The sequence below is a fragment of the Callospermophilus lateralis genome, chromosome 13 (genome assembly GCF_048772815.1).
Source record: "Callospermophilus lateralis isolate mCalLat2 chromosome 13, mCalLat2.hap1, whole genome shotgun sequence".
Taxonomy (NCBI): Eukaryota; Metazoa; Chordata; class Mammalia; order Rodentia; family Sciuridae; genus Callospermophilus; species Callospermophilus lateralis.
In genome coordinates this window covers 108,665,266-108,683,249 of record NC_135317.1, presented here as the reverse complement: position 1 = coordinate 108,683,249, position 17,984 = coordinate 108,665,266, and the positions used below count along the sequence as shown (strand labels likewise).

At 61.7% G+C, this 17,984-nt stretch overlaps 1 protein-coding gene across 1 annotated transcript in view; it reads left to right on the top strand.

Moving 5' to 3' along the window:
* The first annotated feature begins 9,007 nt into the window (after nucleotides 1-9,007).
* Lrrc52 (leucine rich repeat containing 52) overlaps nucleotides 9,008-17,984 on the top strand; it is a 15,260-nt gene continuing 6,283 nt past the window's right edge. The window contains exon 1 of the mRNA XM_077105102.1: nucleotides 9,008-9,852. Within this exon, the coding sequence (XP_076961217.1) occupies nucleotides 9,231-9,852 (622 nt within the window). The 5' untranslated portion in view covers nucleotides 9,008-9,230. The remainder of the gene's footprint in view (nucleotides 9,853-17,984) is intronic.

The following is a 17,984-nucleotide window of genomic DNA, read 5'->3' as shown; positions in this document are numbered from 1 at the left end:
CCACCCCCACACACACACACACAGGCTCCCACCCCCACACACACACACACAGGCTCCCACCCCCCCACACACACACACAGGCTCCCACCCCCCCACCCACACACAGGTTCCCACCCCCCCACACACACACACAGGCTCCCACCCCCCCACACACACACAGGCTCCCACCCCCACACACACACACACAGGCTCCCACCCCCACACACACACACACAGGTTCCCACCCCCACACACACACACACAGGCTCCCACCCCCACACACACACACACAGGCTCCCACCCCCCCACACACACACATAGGCTCCTACCCCCCCACACACACACACAGGCTCCCACCCCCCCCACCCACACACAGGTTCCCACCCCCCCACACACACACACAGGCTCCCACCCCCCCACACACACACACAGGCTCCCACCCCCCCCACACACACACAGGTTCCCACCCCCCCACACACACACACAGGCTCCCACCCCCCCACACACACACATAGGCTCCTACCCCCCCACACATACACACAGGCTCCCACCCCCCACACACACACACATAGGCTCCCACCCCCCCCACCCACACACAGGTTCCCACCCCCCCACACACACACACAGGCTCCCACCCCCCCACACACACACACAGGCTCCCACCCCCCACACACACACACATAGGCTCCCACCCCCCCCACCCACACACAGGTTCCCACCCCCCCACACACACACACAGGCTCCCACCCCCCCACACACACACACAGGCTCCCACCCCCCCACACACACACACAGGCTCCCACCCCCCCACACACACACAGGCTCCCACCCCCACACACACACACACAGGCTCCCACCCCCACACACACACACAGGGCTCCCACCCCCCCACACACACACACAGGCTCCCACCCCCCCACCCACACACAGGTTCCCACCCCCCCACACACACACACAGGCTCCCACCCCCCCCACACACACACAGGTTCCCACCCCCCCACACACACACACAGGTTCCCACCCCCCACACACACACACAGGTTCCCACCCCCCCACACACACACACAGGCTCCCACCCCCACACACACACACACAGGTTCCCACCCCCCCACACACACACACAGGTTCCCACCCCCCCACACACACACACAGGCTCCCACCCCCCCACACACACACACAGGCTCCCACCCCCCCACACACACACAGGCTCCCACCCCCACACACACACACACAGGCTCCCACCCCCACACACACACACACAGGCTCCCACCCCCCCACACACACACACAGGCTCCCACCCCCCCCACCCACACACAGGTTCCCACCCCCCCCCACACACACACAGGCTCCCACCCCCCCACACACACACATAGGCTCCTACCCCCCCACACACACACACACAGGCTCCCACCCCACACATACACACAGGTTCCCACCCCACACACACACACACAGGCTCCCACCCCCCCACACACACACACAGGCTCCCACCCCCCCACACACACACATAGGCTCCTACCCCCCCACACACACACATAGGCTCCTACCCCCCCACACATACACACAGGTTCCCACCCCACACACACACACACAGGCTCCCACCCCCCCACACACACACACAGGCTCCCACCCCCCCACACACACACATAGGCTCCTACCCCCCCACACACACACATAGGCTCCTACCCCCCCACACATACACACAGGCTCCCACCCCACACACACACACACAGGCTCCCACCCCCCCACACACACACACAGGCTCCCACCCCCCCACACACACACATAGGCTCCTACCCCCCCACACACACACACAGGCTCCCACCCCCCACACACACACACATAGGCTCCTACCCCCCCACACACACACACACAGGCTCCCACCCCCCCCACACACACACAGGCTCCCACCCCCACACACACACACACAGGCTCCCACCCCCACACACACACACACAGGCTCCCACCCCCCCACACACACACACAGGCTCCCACCCCCCCCACCCACACACAGGTTCCCACCCCCCCACACACACACACAGGCTCCCACCCCCCCCACACACACACAGGCTCCCACCCCCACACACACACACACAGGCTCCCACCCCCACACACACACACACAGGCTCCCACCCCCCACACACACACACAGGCTCCCACCCCCCCCACCCACACACAGGCTCCCACCCCCCCACACACACAGGCTCCCACCCCCCACACACACACAGGCTCCCACCCCCCACACACACACACACAGGCTCCCACCCCCCCCACACACACACAGGTTCCCACCCCCCCACACATACACACAGGCTCCCACCCCCCACACACACACACACAGGCTCCCACCCCCCACACACACACACACAGGCTCCTACCCCCCCACACACACACACACAGGCTCCCACCCCCCCACACACACACAGGCTCCTACCCCCCCACACACACAGGCTCCCACCCCCCCACACACACACACACAGGCTCCCACCCCCACACACACACACAGGCTCCCACCCCCCACACACACACACACAGGCTCCCACCCCCACACACACACACACAGGCTCCCACCCCCCCACACACACACACACAGGCTCCCACCCCCCACACACACACACAGGTTCCCACCCCCCACACACACACACACAGGCTCCCACCCCCCACACACACACACACAGGCTCCCACCCCCCACACACACACACACAGGCTCCCACCCCCCACACACACACACAGGTTCCCACCCCCCCACACACACACACAGGCTCCCACCCCCCCACACACACACATAGGCTCCTACCCCCCCACACACACACATAGGCTCCTACCCCCCACACATACACACAGGCTCCCACCCCACACATACACACAGGCTCCTACCCCCCCACACACACACACACAGGCTCCCACCCCCCCACACACACACACACAGGCTCCCACCCCCCACACACACACACAGGTTCCCACCCCCCCCACACACACACACAGGCTCCCACCCCCCACACATACACACAGGCTCCCACCCCACACATACACACAGGCTCCCACCCCCCCACACACACACACACAGGCTCCCACCCCCCCCACACACACACAGGCTCCCACCCCCCCCACACACACACACAGGCTCCCACCCCCCCACACACACACACAGGCTCCCACCCCCCCACACACACACACAGGCTCCCACCCCCCCACACACACACACAGGCTCCTACCCCCCACACACACACACAGGTTCCCACCCCCCCACACACACACAGGCTCCCACCCCCCCACACACACACACACAGGCTCCCACCCCCCCACACACACACACAGGTTCCCACCCCCCCACACACACACACAGGCTCCCACCCCCCCACACACACACAGGCTCCCACCCCCCCACACACACACACAGGCTCCCACCCCCCCACACACACACACAGGCTCCCACCCCCCCACACACACACACAGGCTCCCACCCCCCCACACACACACACAGGCTCCCACCCCCCCACACACACACACAGGCTCCTACCCCCCACACACACACACAGGTTCCCACCCCCACACACACACACACACAGGTTCCCACCCCCCCACACACACACAGGCTCCCACCCCCCCACACACACACACAGGTTCCCACCCCCCACACACACACACAGGCTCCCACCCCCCCACACACACACACAGGCTCCCACCACCCCCACACACACACAGGCTCCCACCCCCCACACACACACAGGCTCCCACCCCCCCCACACACACACACAGGCTCCCACCCCCCCACACACACACACAGGTTCCCACCCCCCACACACACACACAGGCTCCCACCCCCCCACACACACACACACAGGTTCCCACCCCCCACACACACACACAGGCTCCCACCCCCCCACACACACACACACAGGTTCCCACCCCCCCACACACACACAGGCTCCCACCCCCCCACACACACACACAGGTTCCCACCCCCCACACACACACACAGGCTCCCACCCCCCCACACACACACACAGGCTCCCACCACCCCACACATACACACAGGCTCCCACCCCCCACACACACACACAGGTTCCCACCCCCCCACACACACACACACAGGCTCCCACCCCCCCACACACACACACACAGGCTCCCACCACCCCACACACACACACAGGCTCCCACCCCCCCACACACACACACAGGCTCCCACCCCCCACACATACACACAGGTTCCCACCCCCCACACACACACACACAGGCTCCTACCCCCACACACACACAGGCTCCCACCCCCCCACACACACACACACAGGCTCCCACCCCCCACACACACACACAGGCTCCCACCCCACACACACACACACAGGCTCCCACCCCCACACACACACACACAGGCTCCCACCCCCCCACACACACACACACAGGCTCCCACCCCCCACACACACACACAGGTTCCCACCCCCCCACACATACACACAGGCTCCCACCCCCACACACACACACACAGGCTCCCACCCCCCCCACACACACACACAGGCTCCCACCCCCCACACATACACACAGGCTCCCACCCCACACATACACACAGGCTCCTACCCCCCCACACACACAGGCTCCCACCCCCCCACACACACACACACAGGCTCCCACCCCCCACACACACACACAGGTTCCCACCCCCCACACACACACACAGGCTCCCACCCCCCCACACACACACACAGGTTCCCACCCCCACACACACACACACAGGCTCCCACCCCCCCCACACACACACACAGGCTCCCACCCCCCACACACACACACAGGTTCCCACCCCCACACACACACACACAGGCTCCCACCCCCCCCACACACACACACAGGCTCCCACCCCCCACACACACACACAGGTTCCCACCCCACACACACACACAGGCTCCCACCCCCACACACACACATGGTCCCACCCCCCACACACACACACACAGGCTCCCACCCCCCACACACACACACAGGTTCCCACCCCACACACACACACAGGCTCCCACCCCCACACACACACATGGTCCCACCCCCCACACACACACACACAGGCTCCCACCCCCCACACACACACACAGGTTCCCACCCCACACACACACACAGGCTCCCACCCCCACACACACACATGGTCCCACCCCCCACACACACACACACAGGCTCCCACCCCCCACACACACACACAGGCTCCCACCCCCCACACACACACACAGGTTCCCACCCCCACACACACACACACAGGCTCCCACCCCCCCCACACACACACACAGGCTCCCACCCCCCACACATACACACAGGCTCCCACCCCACACATACACACAGGCTCCTACCCCCCCACACACACAGGCTCCCACCCCCCCACACACACACACACAGGTTCCCACCCCCCACACACACACACAGGTTCCCACCCCCCCACACATACACACAGACTCCCACCCCACACACACACAGGCTCCCACCCCCCCACACATACACACAGGCTCCCACCCCCCACACATACACACAGGCTCCCACCCCACACACACACACACAGGCTCCCACCCCCCCCACACACACACACACAGGCTCCCACCCCCCCCACACACACACACACAGGCTCCCACCCCCCCCACACACACACACACAGGCTCCCACCCCACACACACACACACAGGCTCCCACCCCCCCCACACACACACACACAGGCTCCCACCCCCCCACACACACACACACAGGCTCCCACCCCCCACACACACACACAGGCTCCCACCCCCCCCACACATACACACACAGGCTCCCACCCCCCCACACACAGGTTCCTACCCCCCCCCACACACACACAGGTTCCCACCCCCCCCCACACACACACAGGCTCCCACCCCCCCACACACACACATAGGCTCCTACCCCCCCACACATACACACAGGCTCCCACCCCCCACACATACACACAGGCTCCCACCCCACACACACACACACAGGCTCCCACCCCCACACACACACATGGTCCCACCCCACCCCCACACACACACAGGCTACACACACACACACACACAAGTTCCCCCAGCTGACCCCCTGTTCATCTCCACCTGTCTGCCCTGGGAGTTGCCCCCTGTCCCACCCACACTCCCTCAGAGTGCCCAGTGTCCAGGCAGGGTCAAAGTCTGGGTGAAGTGGACACCGTAGGAGCTTCTGCACAAAAGCCCTTGAGCTTTGACCTTCTTTAGACAGGAATCCCTATTTCCCTGTCCAGGAAGCACAGAATGCGGACTCATGGCCTGGGTTGCTAAGCCCGCGGAAGTCCTGAGTTGAGCACACTGGCAGTTTTCATAAATCCTCGGGTCCTGCAAGTATTCTACTATTTTCCTCCTGAGCAATAAAAGTGTGCCAAGGTTAAATTCCCCTTGGCCCTGTGCCAGGCACCTGAGTGGCCGCTCACAGGGCACAGACCTGGCAGCCCTCGACTCTGCCCTGTGGCTGGGGTCCTAGCACCTGGCAGGTGTTCTCGGCGGCCACATCTGGATGCAGTCTTTAGCTGGGAGGGCCTGAGCGTCCCCACCGCCCTGTGTCTCTGCACTGCCGTCTCCTGCTCTTTCCTTGTGTAAGTTCAGCTGTGCCCACCTGCCCCTCAGGTCACCTGTGTGGAAGCTGCAGGCACCTTCCCGCCCCCAGGCGGGGACGCCACAGACACACTGCCCCCTCTCCCCAGATGAGCTGCACCGGGAGGAGCCTGGGGCTCACCTGATACCCCACCTGTCCTGGGAGGGCCGTGGGCCAGCTGGGGACAGGGGGGCCACTGGCTGCTGCCAGAACTCCCTGGGAATAGCAGGACCTGCCTTTGCAGCCCCCTGATAAGTGTGGTGAGCTGGTGTGGAAGGAGCAGGCTGGCTCTTCTCTTGGCCCCAGGATACTCCCCCTGCTGGTTTTCTGGGTAATGCCTGAGCCCTTGCCACAAGGGAACTGAAAATCCTAAGGAGACTCCCAAGTCATCTGGCCCTCCTCACCCAGACTTTGACCCTGCCTGGACACTGGGCACTCTGAGGGAGTGTGGGCAGGGTAGGGGGCAAGTCCCAGGGAAGACGGATAGATGAGAAAATAAAGCCCAGAGAAGTTGAGCAACTCAACCAAGGGCAAACAGCCTGATCCAGACCCTCCCAAAGCAAGATTTCTGAAAAAAATACTCATGCAAGTTGTTCTCTGGGGGAAAAAAAAGTGTTTGTTTTGTTTTGTTTTGTTTTTTAATTTCTGAGATCAGGGGATTTGGGAAATGGCACACTCCCGTCCCCCTTCTTCTGTCTATTCATTCTTCATTTAACAGATATTTATTCAATCTGACGGAGGGACCCATTTCAGGGATCTGGTCCAGCAAAGTGAGCTTCAGAACCATCGCTGCCCCGCTACCTCGAGCCATAGGAGCGTTGCTTGAGGCTGGCCGTCCACAAGGCTTTGCTAGCACTCCGGGGTGAGGTACGGCTGCGTCTTAAAACATTAGCTGGACAAGAAGGCTGGAAATGGACGGAGGCAGGCCGCAGGTGCAGGCTCTGTGCAGGAGAGAAGCAGGGAGAGGAGGACGGGCCAGGGAGAGCCCTCCAGGAGCCCCGGTCAGGCGGCCACCATCTGTCCTGCAGAGGGAGAGGACGAGGCACCCCTCCTAGCAGGGCCCTGCCACACCGGCCCACCCAGCCGCCTCCACCACGCTGACCCCCCCTCGCCCTCCGGCTCCCCGGGGAGAACCCATTCTATTCTGCAGATGGACGTTCAAATTCCCCTCCTGGGCAATCACGGAAGATCCAGGCAGGATCTTATTTTTTTAATAGGTTTTTTTAATTATGTGGAAAGGGTGGCTCCCTCTCAGTTAAATCATGGTTCAACCCGTGCAGCTGTCTCTGGGGTCGTTAGAGTGAGTGAGTGGGATTGCTGCTGAAACAAGGTCACTTTCCATTAGGGAAACACTCCTAGTCGTCTGTGGGTCACGGCCGCCGCCCAGGAGTGCTGACTGAGTCACTCCGTCAGCACCACCCACCAGCACCTCCCTCTTGGCAGAGAAGCCAGCAGGGAAGCCAACCACCAAGACGGGCACCTCACTCCTTGGACAGCTGAGCACCCCGGGCCAGGGCCACGCACCTGGCGACATGGAACCCGGACTCCACGGTCATCAATACTTACCGCCAAGTGACATGTGAACGTTTTAAGGAATAAAATCCCATTTCCCCAGAAATACGGTTCTAACTCCTGAGACGCTCCGTCTTGGTCTCGCCCGGGTGTCCTCTCCCACAGGGGAGCATCCTGTGCTGACGCGGCCGACTCCCACCCTCCTCCAGGGAACAGTGAGTGGGAACTCGTACCAGGAGGCACTCAGGATCTCCGAGTCCTGGAGGAAACAGGTGTGAGAAACACTCGGGGTGTTTAAGGAAAGTAGGCTGTAGGTGATCGGAAGTTATGGAGAACACTAGACTCACAGAGGTTCCCCTGCAGACAGGCAAGAACGCAAGCTAGGACTCTCACTCAAGGCCGTCTGATCAGAGGGTGCCCCGGGCTGGTCACAAAAGGGCACCCCTTTCTCATCTTCTCCTGACAAATTGCACCCCTCCCAGTTCCAAGCCCAAGGAAAGATGGACTCTGAGCTGACCGTCATGTAGTCGCTGCCCAGCTGGGGGGAGGCTCCCCACATGGGCAGGCTCCCCATGCCTGCAAGTTGGGGTCCAGCCTGGGTAGACCCTCCCTGTCCCTGTGTGAGGAGCTGGCAGGGACGCAGCACACGCTGGCCTTCACACACACACACTGAACCCGTCGTGTTCCCACCCCACATGCTGCAGAAGCCACGGAGCCCCACTCCCCCAGGACGGCAGCTGACCGGACACACACAGACCCACAGCGCCCAGAGCAGGTGTGCCTCTCCCTCCGCCGGGCAGTCCCCCAGGGCTGCTGACATCACAAAGGTGTCAACTGGCAACCTCACTGTCATGTGGCTCTCCCCTGGCTCCCCTTCACTTGCAAACGCAGGGAAAGGGTGAGACCTTTCTGAGCCGCCAAGTGGGCCAGCTTCCAGCAGCAGGCTGGGGCCGAGAGCCGCCGCGCTGGGCGGCAGGGCACCGGGCCTCGCATTTCAGCTTCTGCTCAGCTCTCCTGTAATGGAAAATTGCTTTGCACAAAGCTAGAGTGTTACAGTTCTTTCCAGCATCCCTCCCCCACCCGCCCGGGGCAGCCTTCAGATCAGAGGACGGAGGGAGCCCAGGAAGTGGAACAAGGGCAGTCCTGGCTTCTTACTATGTCCCTGGCTTCGGGCGCGGGCCCCAGGTGGTTGCTCTTTTCCTTCGGAATGGGGCTGGTATCAGGGTCAAAGTGTCCAAATAGCTGTCAGTGTCAAGCCCAGGAAGTGTTCTGCACGGGCATGCAGTTATCAGAATACCCCCTCAACATCCCCCTGGACACCCGGAGGCTGTACTTGAACAACAACAAGCTCACTGACCTGCCAGCCATGCCCCTGGGACTCCTCAGCGACCTGGTCTACTTGGACTGCCAGAACAACCGGATCCGAGAGGTGATGGACTACACCTTCATCGGGGTCTTCAAGCTCATCTACCTGGACCTCAGCTCCAACAACCTGACCTCCATCTCCCCGTTCAGCTTCTCCGTGCTCAGCAACCTGGTGCAGCTGAGCATCGCCAACAACCCCCGTCTGCTGTCTCTCCACAAGTACACCTTCGCCAACACCAGCTCCCTGAGGCACCTGGACCTCAGGAACACCGGCCTGCAGACCCTGGACCACGAGGCCTTCCACCACCTCACGGTGCTGCAGACCCTGCACCTGAGTGGGAACCCCTGGAAGTGCAACTGCTCCTTCCTGGACTTCGCCATCTACCTCATAGTGTCCCATCTGGACCACCCAGGTGAGCGCTGGTGGGCGTCGGGGAGAAGTGAGGAGGAGCAGTGGCTGGTCCCAGGAAGGTGGTCAGGGTGGGCGAGTGCCGGACTGCGGGGCTGAGGCTCAGTGGGCAAGTTCTGAGCAGGGGCCCAAGGAGCTGAGCTCTGGTCAACTTGCTCTCACTAGTTGGCTGCCCTGGGAAAAGTTCTCACCCCTCTGAGCCTCGGTCTCCTGATTCATAGAGTGGGTACGTTGGTGTCCCCTAATGTGCAGGGTTGTATCCTGGTGTGTGTGGAAAGTACCACAGGGACGCTGCGTCCTTGGTGGACAGTGTGCTAGTCTGCGTCCCTCAGGGGCTGAGTCTCTCCAGGCTCTGTCGGTCAGCTCCGTCATCACGGGCCACGGAGAGCCCAGTGGGTGCAGGATGCGTAGAAGGAAAGTTCAGCGAGGAAGGAGGGGAGGCGAGGAGGAGGGAGGACGGGAGTGGGCAGAAGAACCTCACAAGGCAGCAGCGAGGAAGCAGCTCTGTGCAGATCCATGGGGACGGGTCACAGTGCTCGCTCTCCAGCAGGGAGATCCCGGGCTACAGGGGACCCTCAGGTCCTAGTGGGAGGTCTCCAAGCGGGCCGTGACCACTCTGCCCTTGCCATGGCCCCTGTGGCTGCCCAGGGCTTCGTGCCCTCTCCTTGAGGGCTTCACTCTCCTGTCCTTGTCCTCCACTGTCCCTCTCCACCAATAGCACAACAGTCCAGTGAGGTCAGAGCTCCCGAGAAGTGAGAGATAACTACCCACAGGAAGCCTGGAGCCATCCGTAGGAAGTTCCCCACGTGGCCATGTGGTAGGAATGTCCCTAGCCAGGATGGCAGGCTTCAGAGGACGGGCAGAGGGAGCCTGGCCCTCCTGCCCTCCAGGACATGTCACCAGGTCTGCCGGCCAGGGCCTGGAGTAGCGGAGCAACTGGGGACTGGGAGGTGAGCATGTTGTGCCCAGGCACCTGGCCCTGCTCGGGACACTCCAGCTTGAGCTGCAGAATTCACCAGGAGTCTCTTCAGACCACCTTCTGAACGGTCAGCCGTTGCCCTGGGCAGGCTGCCTGTCTTCTCTTCACCACCTCCTCCTACTTCTGTCCACTGCTGTCTCTGATGGTTTCTAGAAAGGGTCAGCGCCAGCCTCCTCCCGCAGTCCTGGTAGTTCCTGAAGGGCCCCTGTCGGGAGCCACCTCTCAGCCACGTGAGGACCCCTCTCCTGCCCTCCCCACCATACACACGGGTCTCCAGGGGCCTTCTGCCCCAGCTGTACAGAGCAGAGCCGCCGGCCCCTGCCCCTCCCAAGCCTGCCGCTTTGGTCCCGCGCACTTCCCCTCTCAGACTGCGTCGTAGGCTGAGCCTTGGGACATTCAGGTCAGCTACTCTGGCTACTCGACTCGGATTCGGTCCATGGCTGAGCAGGTGATAGACCAGGTCTGTTTCCTGATGTTTGCAAGGGAACCAGAAGGGAATGCCCATCTTGCCAAACTCACAAGTCCACAGGAATAAGGAGTGTGTCTCTCGGGGTCAACAAACACTCCGTCCCCTGGCCTGTGGGACCTGCACAGGCACCGGCAGCTGCTGCCGCTGGGTGGCCCGCGGGACCCCACCAGCCCACTTCATGAAGAAGCACAGCCTCGTGGCCCCAGGCCCCGTGGCCCCAGGCCCCGTGGCTCCCGTGCACCATTTTCACGTCTGTAAGACGTGGAGCCCTCGAGACAAACCCGAGAATAATTTACACTCTACACAGCTTTGTTGCTGGGACAGTTTTCTCACACACCACGTCACATTTCCTTTGAGTGTCACACTGACCCCTAAACTTTGTGCCCTCAGCCTTGGATGAGAAAGTAGACTAGCCCCGAATCACAGCCAGTAAGTGGCCATAAAGTGACTTGAGATTTCAGATTCAGTTCTGTATTAGAGGCCATGTCCCTGGCACTGTGACAACATGCCAGAGATGATCGACTGTAAAACAGGGAAGGTTTCTTCTGGGTCACAGTTTTGGAGGGGTCAGTTCGGTCAGTCGGCCTGCTCTGGGCCTGGGGAGGTGGCGCGGCACAGTGGGAGCGTGTGGCCCGGGGAGCCTCGCCTTAGGGCAGCCCAGGACCAAGGGAAAGGAGAGAGCCGGCACCCCCACTCCCCTCCAAGGACAGCCCCAGGACACTTTCCTGCCCCCAAGGCCCAGCTCCTACAGGTCCACCACCTCCCAAAGGCACCAGGGGCTGGAGATGGAGCCTTTAACTCACGGCCTCGGGGCATCGGAGCCAACACAGCAGGGTCTCTGTGGAACTAGGCCAGCTGTGAAACCCACAGTCACCTCTTTCCGTCGGTCGGTCCCGCAGTGACTGTGTGTCACGGCGCGGGCCCCAGCAGGCAGCTCGGCAGCCCAAACACCACTTCCTGTCCTCCAGGGAGGCCCACACACCCAAGACGGCCTCGCTGGGGAAGACCAGCCATACGGCCTGGCGGGCCTGCCACCCACCCACAGGCCTCAGGGCTCAGTCTGGTGGGCCGCGTGCAGGCTGGCCCCTCCCTCCCCCACATCCAATCCCACACACACGTGAACACACGTGCACACGGCATGGACTCACACCAAGTGCAAAGGCATGCCCCATGTATGCACGCGTGCACACCATACACATGACATACAAGGTGAGGTACAGGCACACACACACTCACACACGTGCACAGAGTGGAACACAGAGCCAGATGTCCCCGGGCCTCTCGGGCCCTGCAGCCAGACCTCCACCCACGGGAGATCTCATTCCCTTCAACCTCATGGTGCAGCTGCTGGGGGAGCGTCCACTAGGGCGCATCCTCGGTGACTCTGACCCTGGTGGTCTGAACGTCTCTTTCACGCTGGCTCTCAAAGTGGTGACCTCTGCCTTGTTCTAGAACAGAGCCCACCCCTCTCCCGGCACCCACGTTTCAGGATACAGGAAGAACCGTTATCAAATGCGCTGAGCAACCTGGCTGTTTACACAGCGAAAGCCAACTTAAAACGGCTCCCCTCAGACGTGGGAGCTAGTGCTCCGCAGCACGGGGAGCGCTAACCTGCGAGCGGCCTTGGGGGCAGCGCAGTGGCCTGCGGTGTGCGCCGCCCTGGCAGAGCAAGGCAGGGAGAGCGAGCGACTCCACGCCACCTGTTCCTCTGCTCACTGCCTACTGTGCACCAAACATGTGCTCAGGGGTGTCCCGAGCCAGCGTCCTGGGGCTGTGCGGGAGAGTCACAGAGTCACCACGCGCACGTCCCAAGTTCCAGTCAGGCACAGCAGAACGAAACAGAGCAAGAATGACCTGACTGCCTAGACACGCACCTGGGCCAGCCTCCGCTACAGCCGTGGAGGACGGCCATGCACGGGCAGCCGGGCCCAGGGCAGGACTCTGGTCCTGCAGGGAAGGAGATGTGGGTTAGAACTCTGGCCCTGCTGCTCACTGCCTGAGAGGTCTCGGAGAAGTCACTCGACCTCTCTGAACTTCAGTGTCCTCATCTCTAAGACAGAGATAATAATAGAACCAACCCACCTAGGCTGGCACAGGAGAGATGAGAGTGTTCACGAGCCCCCGACAGCTGCAGCCGGCACAGCAGCGGCTCGTGCACAAGCAGTGGTGGCGCAAGGAGGTGCAGGGGACGAGGGAGCCAAGCAGCCGAGTGGCCCCTGGTCAAGCAGCGAACTCACCAAGGCTCAGCAAGCTAGGGACCCGAGGACAGCGCGCTCTCCCAGGAGGCAGGAGCAGGTGCGGAAGGGGAGCAGCAGGAAATGTGACGCAGGAATCGTGGGAAGAGCTGGGGGTTAGATAATCATGAACACAGGGGTCCAGACCCAGTCAGCGCTGAGACTCGGGGCTGGACAGCAAGCGGGTGCTCCTGACTCCCCCGGTTTGAGCTCACAGCTCCACCTATGAAAGTCCCTAGTAGTTACTGAACAAATAAGAAAACTTGTAAAGAACGTCCCACTTCCAGAGGCAGGTAGAGATGCCAGGCGGCCCTGGGAGATGGAGCAAGACGCCTGGCCCGCTGTGGGGGCACTGTGACGCGACCTTGAGGGACAGAAGTCTCGTGATTTAAGAATACTGAGAAACACCTCCCGACGCTGCCTGCCCCTGAGCTGGAATCACCCATCAGAGGTTCCCCCTCTGAGTGCCAGAATGTGTCAAGGTTTTAAAGAGGACCCTGCAGAGCCTCGGGGAGCCAGAAGCCCCCTGGCCTTTATCAGCCCGGCCTCAGGGGGAGGAGCCCGCTCTCAGGACATCGGACCAGAGGAGGGTGATTTGGCAAGAGGGAACCTTGGAGGGACAGAGGCCTTGGAAGGAAAGGGAGAGAGTGGAAAAGACGGGGGGCAACAACATGCCCCGTTCCATGTTGGCCCAGGGCGCCCCCTGCAGAGGGGTGAGAGAAAGTGAATGTTTGGTCCCCCTGTTCCAGCAAGAGGGTACACTGACACTTGCCCAAATCGGGCGGAGATATGGTGCTGTCGTTGAGGGTCTGAGTCAAAAGAGACCCCCCATGTGCCCTCACCAGATGTGCTGAGAAGAGTCCGTCCCCAGGAGCCACATCCTCACTCTCCCCAGCCGGGGCGGGCGGGGCTCCCTGGGCCAAGCAGCACAGGGTTAAAACACACCCACACAGCCATTTCCTTTTTAGCCCAGGTCAGCAAGTAGGGGAACAAATTCCTGGCCAAAGCTGGGATTTTCCAGTCCCTGAGGCCGTCTGAAGGTGAGCGAGGCAGTGAGTGCTCTCTGGCAGGACAGGGTGGGATGATTCTCAGCCGCGACTCTGAGCTCCTGGGCTCAAGTGACCTGGCCTCCCACCTCCGTGTCCCTCCATCCCCGAGTCTGTCCAGCAGACGTTTCTGCAGTAGTAGGAACCATTTACATATGTGGCCTCCCAAGCAGTAGCCACTGGCCACATGTGACTATGGTGCTCTTGAAATTTACCTAGTACAACTGGGGCATTTGTAATTCCACTTCATTTCAGTTCCTGTAAATGCCACTCAAGGCGGTAGCTACCACGGTGGTCAGAGAAGCCCCTACCATGGGATGCCAAAGCTGGGCTTGCAGGGCCCAGCCTCCTCCAGGTAAGCCCCACGTGGACAAGTCCTGACATGCACACTCAGTGTCTCTCCAGGGCCATGATGCTCCTGATTCCCTGAGGCGTCCCAGCCTGTTCAGTGTGAGATGTCTTTGCAGCTCACCTTGTGTCCAGCATTGTCATATGATGCTGGGGAGGTCTGATCCCAGAGAAAGTCATGATCCTGTCTTCCTGTACAACATACAGGGCTCCAAGGGATGTGACATTGGGGTGACAGCCAGGAAGCCCTGCCCTAGTCTCAGCAAAGCCACGGTGTGATTTGGGGAAAGTTATGTCCTGGTCAAGTCTCACTTTTCTTTAGAATAAGGGAGCAGGATCCGATGTCTCTGAGTCTCCTTGTGCTGGTAGGTTAAGGACTTAGATATACAGGGAAGACACACGTGATGTAAGAGGAGAGCAGCAGTCAGCAGACAGGGTCCCAGAGAGTGTGACGAGCTGGCACCCAGTGGAGGTCTCCTGGAAGAGGCTTTGGCTGCAGAGTTAGGAAGGGCACTTGGAGGAGAGGCCTCGGAGGCCTGCACTCTCCTCCTCTCGCCATGGGCGCCCTGGGGAGGTGGAACACAGCCCCGTGGAGGGTCTCTGTGCCCCCGACTGCTCCACTGCTCAGACATCGGTCCTCAACCTCCAGCGAACACGAGGACCCTGGGCTCATCGCCTGTGATTGGGATTCAGTGAGCGGCCAGTGCAAGTGCCCTTAGACCAGCTTCCAGAAACCCTGGGCCATGTCCTGTGCTCCCCAGCTCAGGAGCAGCTCCCACGGCTGAGCAAATTGATTCTCACTGAGATGCTAATGGATGATCATGTTCTGAAACGTCTGCTCCGACAGTCACGGTATAACAGACCGGGAATAACAACCACCCGTGATAGTGCAGAAACGTCAGCTACCAGGGGTCAAGAGGGGTAGTGTGAGGGCAGAGGGGTCCCTCCGTGTCCCTCGTGAATCACAGTCCTAAGGCAGCCCTGTGGCGGGGCCCAAACAGCAAGGAGGGGCCTGGGCACAGTGCCACAGAGGCAGGCGGTGGACAAAGCCACGCAGGGACATCCGCAGGGAGCAGACGGACTGGGTCGTGTGCTGCTGCGGGTCCAAGTCCTCGCGAGGGCATTTTGAGCAGGGAACATCCTAGTTTCACTCCAAGGCTACCCCATCCCATGCTCAAGACTGCTGTGACAGGACAATGGCCCCGTTTCAACCCACCAGGTACAAAGTCACCCACAACTGCCAAAACGCAGACTCCCAGAATGAACTCAGGTCCTCGCACAATCCCACCACGAGTGCAGCGTCTCCTCCATCAGGAGATTGGAATGAAGGCCAGAGGCCAGCACACAGAGAACCGCCGGGCAGAAGCAGCTGCAGGCTGCCCAGGGCTCCGCCACCTGGCTCCTGTGCCCTTCAACAAACTCTCTGGCCTCGTGGCCCCTGCAGAAGGCCAGAGGGCAGCCTCCTGGGAGAGCCAGGAGCCCAGACATCCCAAACCCAGGAGGGGCGGGAGGGGTGTGGTGTGTGTTCAGGAGGGTCCCGGGCAGGCTGACACGCTCCCAGGCAGGGCCTCCTGTGGCGGGTCGGAGTTCTTCCAGCTCAGATTCCTCAGTCCGACACACAGCCCCGGGGCGCCCAGCACTGCTGGGCCTCGGGGAAGCCGCAGAGTAAGGCTGAGGAGGAGCCAGCCTCACCCTCTGCCCCTGGAGGAGGAGGGCTCCGGCCTGGGGGACCTGGCAGAGCGGATGCCATGTAAGGGGTGCAGGTCAGCCTGGCGGGGTGTTGAGCGACTTCCTGGGTCACCTGCTCCGGGGTCTGGCGGGTCCAGCACTAGTGCCAGGAGGGGACTTCTGCAGGCCTCGGGCAGAGAGCAGGAGGCCTCGACAGGTCCCAAGGAAGCTGTGCCAGGTGGTCCCTGACCTCTGACTTAGGCACCAGCCCACGTAACCAATAAGTCTGCATTACTTTCTCGGATGGACTGGAAGCTCTAGGAGAGCGTGTCCGTGTGTCTGGAAGCTCTCACAAGATGCCTAGAGCCAACTCACTGACCCCTCGCAGGCACACTCCAGCAGCCCGAGGACTGGTGGCACCCCCTAAGAACCCAGCCTCGAGCACACAGACCTCTGGGGACATGGCCCCTCTTGAGGCAGGGACCGTGAGGAGGTGGGGGAAGCTGAGCCCCGCTGCGAGCTGTGGAGAGGGAGGGTCCTGCGGGTCAGCAACCATCCACATGTTCTGACCTGAAATGCAGAAGAGAGGACAGATGCAATGCAGTTGTCAGCTGGGGTCACCATCTGCAGGGAGTCCAGGGGAGGGGAGGGACCTCAAAGTGACAACCTAGGCCACAGCACTTACCCGGTGCTGGCCAGGCACAGTGCCTTTGGTGGCTAATTCATCCAATTAAAACCGTGACGTCGGGACTCGAGGCCCTGTGGGACACGCCCTTGTCATTTCCAGTGTGTCTTCTACCAGCCAGGAGGCTCTGGCCCGGGCATTTGGCAGGGCGGGGTATGGGCATCATCACCCAGTGGGCATCACCGTGGCCAAGGCGCCCAGCCTGGCTCCCGAGTGCACTCATTGCTGACCGGTCACTAAGGCCAGGAAGACCGTGACTGGGAGCAGGCGGGGGTCCAGGCGATGAACGGGAAGGGAGGGCCCTCTGTGAAGGCGGGATTTTCATGTGTGATTCCAGCTGAAGGTGGGAGGCAGGCGAGGGGGAGGGGACGCCCTGTTCTGCCTGGCCCTGGGGAGGGTGGCACTGCCAGCCAGCGAGGGCTCTGTGTAGCTTTTCAGAGCATGTGGCTGGTCGTGGAGCATGTCCAGCTCTAAGCCACACTGACTGGCAACCTGAGGTCTCTCTAGCTTCCAAGGCCCAGCCTGCCGCAGTGGCCCACCTCACACCACCACACCTGCTCTCGAGGTGGCAGCAGAAGTGCCCTGGGTAGGACGAAGTCATCTCAAGGCGTCACACTATGACCTTCTCTCCCGCTGAGGTCTAATACACCAGAAGGGGTCACAAGGAAAGAGGGACCCCCTGAACCGGCATGCCACAGGCCGGGCCC